Genomic DNA, 10,110 nt, shown 5'->3' on the forward strand with positions numbered 1-10,110 from the left:
TATTTTAATTTGTAAAAACTTTTAATAAAAGAAATCGACTACTATAATTTATTTTAGAAGCACATAATGGCAATACTTTTTTTGGTTTGGTAACGTTTTGATACTAAAACTAAAAACTAAAAATGATTTGAAGTCGTTTATATAGAAATTGTTTATGTTCAATATCATACCTAAATAAATTTAATTGTATTTATATAATTCTACATACTTGATCGAAATAATAAACTGACACATAATGTTTTACAAAAGTTTTGTTGTAATGTCTGTGATGTCTTTCAAAATTATCTGATTTGGTCCAATCAGAACAGACCACGAAAAGAGACGAAGGAGAGATGGATTGTGGCTCTGTCAAATAATTAGTTTATATGGAAACCTTTAGTGCTTTAATTAATAATTAGTTCTGCTATTATAAAAATAATTGTAATGATGGACTATTTATCAAATATTAATTGGAACAAAGTCACGCCATGCCTAGTGTTGTTAGTTTTAGAAGTTTTATTAGATTGTAAGTGGCAGGTTGAGTTTTGTTACTCGTTCGGTATTTCCATTATTTATTTTGTTTCTGAGTGAAAGAGTCGTCTTGAGTGTTTTTATGATAGTTTCAGAGTGCACGTCACAAGCTGAAGTGAACAAGCACTTGGAGCTGGGCCGCGATTTCCTCGCTCGCGGTCAGCTGTCTGACGCGCTTACCCATTATCACGCCGCTGTTGGTAAGTTATCAAACCTTATTTAAATCATTTCCACACATCTTAGTAACGTCATATACCAATTTTGATAAAATAGTTATTTATGAACACTTTTCAACATAACAAATCACATCGAACCCAACTATCGAAATTTTATTTATATCCGTGGAGAACTAAAATATTCTAAATCACTGTCATGATTATTGGCAAACGACATGCAATATACGAGTTACTGAATATTAAGTACTTGTAATGTGTCAATTTTAGTATCACCACATAATATCAATATTTTTTTTTATCATCCTTGCCCATTTTAAAAGCTTATCAATAAATGTAACAATATTTATATTCTTTTGCAGAGGGTGATCCACATAACTACCTCACATATTTTAAACGGGGCACCGTCTATTATGCACTTGGCAAAGCAAAATTTGCCTTACAGGACTTTACAAAAGTAAGTTTTTTTGCTACTAATATTTAAGAGTCTATTTGTTATATATGCATCATAAATAAGACTGTTTTCATTTCATTTTAGCAAAAATACTGTAAGCATAATTAGTTTTCATTATGTTTGTAGGTCCTGGAAATTAAAGCTGACTTTACAGCTGCCAGACTTCATAGAGCCAATGTCTACCTCAAGCTAGCACAGTACCGAGAGGCCAAAGAGGACTATTTACAAGTTGTAAGTAAAATAAACTAATATCCATCTTAATACAAAATGATACAATATGTATTATTTTTAAAATGTGTCTTATCTTTATCTGATAATGTGTTTTAATTATCAAGTAAAAGTTATAACTCTAAACATAATGTAATATCTTGCTTGTAATTGGAAAGTTATGCAATTGAGATGAAATATTTTTTGTTATTAACAGAAATTGTATGAATATTATATTTTCATGTAGTAGATAAGGCTTAAGTAGTGATAAGTGGCTGTTGTTTTATATTTAAATACAACAATCAAAGTTATATATTATCTGTGAAGTAAGACAACATGTACACTGTCTCATATTATTAAGGATTTGGAAATTTAAGGTTTTTCTTTTTTTTATAGAAATTTATATGACAAATTAATCTCAGCTTTCTCATCAACATAGTCTTTTTTTATTCTTTTCTTTAATATTTAACTAAATTAATTTATTAGCAATTGAAGTTTATAAATGCAAACACTAAAAATTTTGGAACTGTCTGTCTGTTCATATAAGTGTCAGGATTGGATTTAATTGTTAATTGCAAATATATAAAGGTCACTTCCGTATCACACCAGACATACAGTGACCCGTACAATGTGGAGGCGGCCGAAGCCCTGCAGCGCGTGGACGAGCTGGCGGACGAGCTGCGGCTGGCGGAGGCGTACTACCGCGGCCGCGACCACCGCGCCGCCGCCGAGCTGGCCACGCACCTGCTCGACGTGTCGCCCTGGTCCGCGCAGCTGCGCCAGCTGCGCGCCGAGTGCTACATCGCGCTGGTGAGCGCCCATACCATCTACAGCCACTGTCCTGTTTGTCGATCTTAAGCTTCTACACGCTTTATTATTTGCAGAACGATTTATTCTCGGCGGTCTCCGACATACGCTCGGTGAACCGTCTGCAGCAGGACTCGACGGACGGCTACTTCCGTCTCGCCTCGCTGCTCTACCAGCTCGGGCACGTCAGCGACGCTCTCAAGGTGGAGTACACGTTCCGGGCCGAGGGCCACGATGATAGATCTTCCTAGAAACTCTCCCTCTAACGTCAAGTTTCAACAGGAAATCAGGGAATGCCTGAAACTGGACCCCGAACACAAGTCGTGCTTCCCGTTCTACAAGAAGCTAAAGAAAGTGGACAAGCTGCTCCTCGACTGCGAGGAGAGAAGTCAATCGCGCGACTTCCTCGGCTGCGTCGACAGCGCCAACAAGGTCCTGCGCATAGAGGAGCAGGTCACGCTGGTCGTGTTCGAGGCGCGGCGCTGGCTCTGCAGCTGCTACGCCAAGGTGAGCGGCGGGCCGGGGCGCGCACAGGCCGCGCCGGCCCGCACTGAGCGCGCGCGTGTTGCAGGAGGAGGCGCACGCGGAGGCGCTGGCGGCGTGCGCGGGCGCGCTGGAGCTGCGCCGCGACGCGCGCGTGCTGTGCGACCGCGCCGACGCGCTGCTCGGCCTCGACATGTTCGACGACGGTACGCCCCGCTCACCGTCCTCACCCGCGCGGTGCTCGGCCCGACACTCGGAGCTACGCTAATAAATCCATCTGCTTTTCTTTGCTCCTGCAGCTATCCAGTCGTTCAAGGAGGCCCTGGAGCTAGAGGAGGGCCTCCAGCGGGCCAAGGATGGAATCAGCCGTGCTCAGAAGCTCCAGAAGCAGTCGGAACAGAGAGACTACTACAAGATTTTAGGTGTCAAGAGGTAAAAATTCCTAGCGAACGACTCAATTAATTGACCACAAAATTTAAATTAGAAAATGATAGCACAAATGAGATCCACACATAATGATGATTTCGTGCATCAGGACGGCGACGAAGCAGGAGATAATCAAGGCGTACCGCAAGGCGGCGCAGAAGTGGCACCCGGACAACTTCCAGGGCGACGAGAAGAAGCTCGCTGAGAAGAAGTTCATCGACGTGGCCGCCGCCAAAGAGGTAAGTCGTCGTCGGCGGCATAAGGCGTGGACCGCGAGGCGAGCGAGCGGGCTAACGTGCGCGTGCGCAGGTGCTGACGGACGCGGAGAAGCGCGCGCAGTTCGACGCGGGCGCCGACCCGCTGGACCCCGAGCGCGCCGCGCCGTCGCCCTTCGCGCACTTCCAGCACGGCTCGCCCTTCCAGTTCAAGTTCCACTTCAACTGACCGCCCGCCGCGGCCGGCGCCCCCCACGCGGCTCGTCCCGACATTTATTTAAGTACAAGTGCTTCGCGTACTTATTTTTCCTCGCTTTGTCCTTCACTAACTCCCTAGTATGCTAATTTTGTTGTTGTTGATTAAAAACGTGCATAATTTAAACGACGGGAGGACAGGTGCGTGATGAAATATGAGACATATGCTAGAAATAATTTATTTTTATCACGAATGTTGCCAGTTGCGATCGCTTAAAACTAGTCTTAAGTTATACAGAGAAACAAAGTATGTCAGATATTGTTTATTACTTTTAAATAGAATATATTAGTAACAAAATTCGACTGATAGGTATACTATATACTATATATAAATAAATTACTTGTCATTCGAATTATGTTTCACAAAAACTCATACACATGTAATAGAAATGTTAACAGAACGTTAGCCATACAAATACATTTATCTCGTTCTTATGTTATGAACACATGTCCTATAGTTTTATTAAGGTGTGTTTCCACTGCAATCATTTCTACTTAAAGTTGCTCGTGATTCTTTAAAAATGACACCGCTGCCATTATTGGAATCAAACAGACCACGTGTACGCAGTAATGCCGTACTCCCTCCATGTTTACCGCCTGAAACGTAAACGCGATCCGTGATATTTAGTCTAACTGCAACTTCCCTTCTGTGGAGACTCAGCTTTACGTTATAATTCCGTTTATTTTAAACAAAACCTCATGTATATTAATAACTCAATTATTTTTTCAGAATTATGATGTTAATATCTGCTAGTAGCCGTGCCTTTGATATATTATCGAATCATTAAAATTCTCATTATCGTGTGAAATAATTTATTTATTATTTTAATTTTATGCCAAATTGAATACTTTGGCGTTTTTAGATGTTATCGTGCATTTTGATAAATAATTGTACAAAATAAGATTATGAAAACATTCAAAACGACCGAATTAATTACTATCGTCTCTGATGACAGAAACAAGGCGCAATGTGCACGTTTTGAAGGTCTTCTAGAGTTTTGTAAAGCGACGGAGCTGCGCCGTTGGGCTCTGGCGTTTAGAATAGTTTCGTACGCGATTCTCTACTTTAAGACATTTCGTATTTTTATTGTAAATAATCCGGAACTTATACAGGGCGTTCGTTTCGGGCCGATTTCTTTTTATCTTAAAGTAGAGAATTTTGTATAGGATTTCGGTCCGACTGTTTATAAATATTTGTTTTAAATAAGTTATTTTGTTGTGATTTAAACCAACATTGTAAATATTTTAGAATTAAAAGATTTATGATATTTATTGTTTTTTATTGCGTTATCGAAACCCGAATATTGTTTTTAATAAATAAATATTAACATTACTTAGTATGGTAACACTGTTCAGGTTACTTTCTGAATGGAAACTGTTTCTTAATTTTTTTTTTCAATCGTTGTCTTTATACTTTGTTTATATTTTGGCCACATTGGATGTTTCGTAAAATTACGAATTATTATTTGTTACCCAAGCATATCAGTTCTGAATGGAAGCCCTGTATTTCGTTACCACTTGTATTAAATTTTCTTTTATATTATATTACATATTTGTATTAGTACATCAAAAATTATAATCGTATCAAATTTAACTACGACTGAGACTAGAGAATAGTACAAGCAGTAAAGCTTCTCGCTACCGCGCGTGACTCGCAGATCCGAACACTGGTGCGTCACAAACGCGCACATGCACATAACAAGTACATAAGTTTTACAAGCTAAGTATTATTCAAATGTCGCGTCACGTGCTCGCCGCGGCCGTCGCGTTAGTGGCGGGCGCGGCGGCGGAGGCGGAGGCGGGCGCGGGGGCGGCGGCGTGCGCGGGGCCGGCGTCGCGCGTGGCGGGCGCGGGCGCGGGCTCGGCGTCGGGCAGGCGCTCGCACACGTAGCGCAGCTCGTCGGCGCAGTCGCGGCCGCGGTACACGTGCGCGCGCCGCGCCGCGTCCCACACCAGCGCCAGGCAGCGCCCGCCGCCCGCCACCGACACGGTCTGGTTGCCGCCGACGCTGTTGTCGTCCGCCGTCAGCGGCCGCGCCGAGTGCGACCAGATCCACAGCAGGCCCGGGTTGAGGCCGCCCGTCCAGTAGTCCGCGCCTGCGGCGGGAGGCGCGATCGGTCAAAGACTTTCCGCTTTAACATATTCAAAAAATCAAGAAGAAGCGAGTCGCTCGCCGCGTACCGTTTTGCTTGTCGGCGGAGGTCAGGTGTGCGAGCAGCGCGCGGCGCTGGTCGGCGGCTCGCAGCTCGACGAGCGCGGCTCGCATGGCGCGGCAGTCCTGCGCGGCGCGCTTCCAGTCGCGCGGCGCGCGGCGCACGCTGACGCACGCGGCGCCCACGCGTGCGAACGGCGCCGGGCACTCCTCTGCGCAGGCAAACGACACTCAGTTACGCACGAGTCGTTGCAAAGCGGAGTGTGATGTGGCGAGACGAGACCGAGAGGGCTGACCGTGTCCGGCGGCGGGCGCGGGCTGCGCCAGCAGGTGGTGCAGGCCGTCCTCGACGGCGCGCAGGCGCTTCTCCATGAGGTCGGCGCGGTACACGAGCTTCTCGATGGCGCTGAGCAGGAACAGGTCGGTCTCCGACACGTGCTTGCGCGGCGGCTCGTCCACGCGGTCCAGCGCCTGCGGGCGGCGCGGTTAGTATCGTCGCGCGACACTCGGGAGCGCGTCTAGTGCGCTGCCCACAAGTGTCCATAGTTCTCTGTGATTTCGCCCTTCACACTGGACGTTAGGTGATAAATGGCACAACACAGCTTAGTTATACTTATTGGTATGTTTATTTAGGAGGTCGAAATAATTAGACATCCCGTAGGACCCGTAATGTATCAAAATACATTTACTGAAACCCGTTTAAAATTATTGCTCCTAAGCATTTTATAGAATAATCTGTTTCTTAAACTTGTGTAATCACACAACGATATGTGTTGCCTACTGCGAGTACTCATATATATGCTTTTATAGCCTGTCTTGAGCGACCTCATAATGTTACGGTACATGCAAAACAAATTTTAACAGATTAAATAGTACACTAAAATGTTCAGTTAAACGCGTTCAGCTGCAAATAGACCTTTCGGAAACAAGTGATCCGCTACCTGGTACGTACACTACGAATGGGCACTCACGTGTCCGGGCTGCGGCCGGTCGGCGGGCGGCCGGTTGACGATCTTGCCGGCGCCGGGCGGCGCGTGGGCCCACTCCGCGAACTGCGGCGCCTTGCCGGGCGGCTTGGGGCCTTTGCCGAGCGGCGTCGGGCCCTGGCCGGATGCGTGGCTGGGGGTCAGAGGGATGTGGCCCTGGGGCGGGGACTGGTTCGCGCCCATGTAGCCCTGATTCGAGGGATATTGCCCCTGATTCGGAGGTCCGTGACCGTAGTTTGAGGACACATGCGGGTGGGGTGAGTGATGAGGTGGTGGAGGTGACAGATATGGTGCGTCGATGCGCTCCGTCACGTAATATCCTTTTGAAGACGGGAGCGCCATAATTCGACCTAAAATTTATTTATATATAGTGACATATTTATCCTTTCAAGCATAATATATGTAGATTATAATAACACGTACCGTGTCTATCGGAGTGCGCGGACGTGACCCAGTCCTCCAGTGCCTGGCTCCACGGTCCGAAGCCAATCGCACCACATGTGTCCGATGCCCCAGCGTCGTGTGACAACGTAGAGTTCTCAGCATTCAGGCCGGCTGTCAGCAGTGCTATAGCAAGGAGTACACGTTCCATCTGAAATTGAACGAACAGACTTACTAATGTGACTGCCTGTGTGCCTTAATATCTACCGTTTCACTCATTGAAATTCTAAATTTGCTACCGAGATATAGAGAATAAAAAGGGTGTCGGGCAATGTCAGTAGTGTAGTATAGTATAGTATAGTGCAAGCGGGCACGTGAAGACATCGAGGTACCTACTAATAAGCACATTTCGCTTCATTTGCTATTTTCAAATATGAAATCCGGTATAGCAGTTGTAACAATTATATTATGGACTATAAAATTCTTGTCAAATTTTAGAAATGGAGACGAAATACGTTAGTGTTTTATCTATAAATATTTATAGACGTGTATATTTTTTACTGTGAAATTTAGGACACGATTGTTTGCAAGAATTTATTTCGCCGGCTGCTTTCATCTACAGAAATTTATTGATTCATAAATATTCATTAATATATTTTTATATATATCTTAAACCAGTCGAGATGGCCCAGTGGTTAGAACGCGTGAATCTTAACCGATGACTGCGGGTTCAAACCCAGGCAAGCACCGCTGATTCATGTGCTTAATTTGTCTTTATAATTCATCTCGTACTCAGCGGTGAAGGAAAACATCGTGAGGAAACCTGCATGTGACAAATTTCATAGAAATTCTGCCACATGTGTATTCCACCAACCCGCATTGGAACAGCGTGGTGGAATATGTTCCAAACCTTCTCCTCAAAGGGAGAGGTGATATATCGTAACGTCAACTATGCGTGCTTAGGGCACATAATATTATTATTATGCTCCAAATGCGTGTACTAATTATAATCGGTAGTTCCTTGACGATTAGTGACATAAGCCGATCGCACTTGGGCCACTTCTAAAGTCGTTCGACCGTCACTTGTTTCATAATGAGTGAATCATTCCAGGCACGTCGCATCTGACATAATATGGAATTTACTGTTGTGTAAAGAGTGAACCACTGACAATAACAACCGCAACTACGGCATATTAGTAGAAATCGTCCCTATTTTTTACAGAATAGGCACGTTTAAAGACTCGCATTCACGCCAATATTCAGGTAGTCCAGGCACTCATCATCATCAACATTTTCATCGTCATCAGTCCGTTTTTGTCCACTGCTGCCCAGCAGTCCTTGTCCTCTCCAAATGCACGCCACTGTGGTCTTTCTCCGGCTACTTGGCACTCATGAGATTGTTATCAATCTCATTACATTCCGCAACTTATTATAATGTAAGTTTTAGTTCAGCATGATTCAGTCAAGCCGTAAAGCTAAACTAAACATGCTTGTAATTAGAGTGTAGGGTATGTGCCGGCAAGTATATGTGTTTTTTTTTTTTCATTTATCAACGTAGTATTAAAAACATACTTTGGTATATTTTTTATTTATAATTAGTACCTACTAAAACTTTTATTATACACAACTATGTATTAGACACTTAAAACGACACGCATTCTTTTGTACAAAGTATATGCGGGCCTTCACAAAACTCATTGCACTTGCATAAATTTTTGTTATTTTCCTCATAATTTCTAAATGAAATACATTAAAATTCGAAAATATTTAATGTAAACATAACATCATGTCCCCATGCCCACCAAGATCCGAGAAGGATGTTAGTGCGAGCACATGTCGGGTCGCGAGGGTCAGGGCTCGTCACCGCGCGCTTGCGTAAGAGTGGAGAAAGTGGTCGCAGCGCGCCGCGGTAATAAACAAGAACACGATTTCTATATCCGCTCACTAACAGGAATTAGGTGGCAGGATTTACTTTTGCATGTAGCCTGGACTTTCGAGTACTAACATTAAGTGGCAAACTTCGATATAACTGTAATTAAAAGTGCTACAGAAAAGCTATTGTAGTTTAAACAATTTTATTGCATTATGATTCTTGAATAAATTACCCTTATAATATCTATGAAATGAAAAACAAAATGTTGTTTCATTACCTAGCTGTTGTTTAATAATATTCCGACAAGTTACTAGATGAAAGAAAATCTATAATTTATTTTAAATCTCTTGTAATAAAAGTTTATGTCGATAATATTTACGCGCGACTTAACGTGTCAGAAAAATATATTTTTAAAAACAAATACAATTGCCACTTTTTAATAAAATAATCAATTTTAATTTCTATTTAAAATTACTTACTTTGCAACATCAGCAAAAAATTATAACAACATAAAATTCTTTCGTAGACCGTATTCACTTTTACCGCGCAAACGAACTCGCGTCAAACGTCGCGCGCTCACAGATACTGACCAAATACTGACTGGCGTCAGGTAGAGCGGACACATGGTCGCACGTCGCAGCCACACCGAGAAGCAGACTTTTCATACTCGTAAGGCGTATGAGCATAAATATTCGGTAGAATCAGAAATACAGGTGCAAGCCGTTTTTGTTGCACTATTAACACCAACTTTATGTACGTACTGCAATCAACTATAAACCATCAATAGTGTTTAAATTGACAAAAAATGCCTAAAATGATGTTTCGTTTTAAGGACAAGAGAGACAGTGTAATGGGCTATTTGACAATGCGAAAAATAAAGTGTCAATTATTGTAATCAGTATATATTATAAATTAAAAAATGGTTATTTATAAACGAAAGTTGAAGTTACTTCATTTATTCAAAAATCCTTAATTAAAAATGCATTTTTTAACGGCCGGGCTTACGATGAAGTCACTTGCATGGTGTCTTTGATTGCCTACTATGTACCACAGATTAAAATACAGGTAAATGACGTCACCGACCCCATTGCAGCGCCATTGGACAATCCAAGTACCGTTTTCGCGCTCTATGATATTTTTCGGAAAATATTTTCTAGAAATAAAAAATCAAATTTTACTGAGTTCCTT

At 43.1% G+C, this 10,110-nt stretch overlaps 2 protein-coding genes across 2 annotated transcripts; one reads left to right on the plus strand and one right to left on the minus strand.

The window, feature by feature from the left end:
• Positions 1–288: 288 nt before the first annotated feature.
• Positions 289–4,800, plus strand: LOC124536100 (dnaJ homolog subfamily C member 3). Its single transcript, XM_047112542.1, has 11 exons — positions 289–505; positions 600–710; positions 1,046–1,140; positions 1,264–1,368; positions 1,954–2,154; positions 2,229–2,354; positions 2,434–2,658; positions 2,723–2,840; positions 2,934–3,066; positions 3,170–3,299; positions 3,370–4,800. The coding sequence occupies exons 1-11, from the start codon at positions 424–426 to the stop codon at positions 3,502–3,504; spliced, it is 1,461 nt and encodes a 486-aa protein (XP_046968498.1). The 5' UTR covers positions 289–423; the 3' UTR covers positions 3,505–4,800.
• LOC124536106 lies at positions 4,414–9,557 on the minus strand. The gene is made up of 6 exons (XM_047112555.1): positions 9,402–9,557; positions 7,092–7,260; positions 6,654–7,018; positions 5,979–6,153; positions 5,712–5,894; positions 4,414–5,626 (listed from the first exon to the last, which is right to left on the minus strand). The coding sequence occupies exons 2-6, from the start codon at positions 7,258–7,260 to the stop codon at positions 5,274–5,276; spliced, it is 1,245 nt and encodes a 414-aa protein (XP_046968511.1). The 5' UTR covers positions 9,402–9,557; the 3' UTR covers positions 4,414–5,273.
• Between the last annotated feature and the right edge of the window lie 553 nt (positions 9,558–10,110).

This window comes from Vanessa cardui, chromosome 2, assembly GCF_905220365.1.
Source record: "Vanessa cardui chromosome 2, ilVanCard2.1, whole genome shotgun sequence".
Lineage (NCBI taxonomy): Eukaryota > Metazoa > Arthropoda > Insecta > Lepidoptera > Nymphalidae > Vanessa > Vanessa cardui.

Excerpts from the sequence above, each read along its gene's own strand:
- LOC124536100 (XM_047112542.1), top strand. The coding sequence starts at position 424 with ATGATGGACTATTTATCAAATATTAATTGGAACAAAGTCACGCCATGC. Across the intron at positions 2,355-2,433 it reads ACGTCAGCGACGCTCTCAAG|GAAATCAGGGAATGCCTGAA; the intron begins GTGGAGTACACG and ends AAGTTTCAACAG. Across the intron at positions 2,659-2,722 it reads TCTGCAGCTGCTACGCCAAG|GAGGAGGCGCACGCGGAGGC; the intron begins GTGAGCGGCGGG and ends CGCGTGTTGCAG.
- LOC124536106 (XM_047112555.1), bottom strand. The coding sequence starts at position 7,260 with ATGGAACGTGTACTCCTTGCTATAGCACTGCTGACAGCCGGCCTGAAT. Across the intron at positions 5,895-5,978 it reads CGCGCCCGCCGCCGGACACG|AGGAGTGCCCGGCGCCGTTC; the intron begins GTCAGCCCTCTC and ends TTGCCTGCGCAG. Across the intron at positions 5,627-5,711 it reads CTCCGCCGACAAGCAAAACG|GCGCGGACTACTGGACGGGC; the intron begins GTACGCGGCGAG and ends CTCCCGCCGCAG.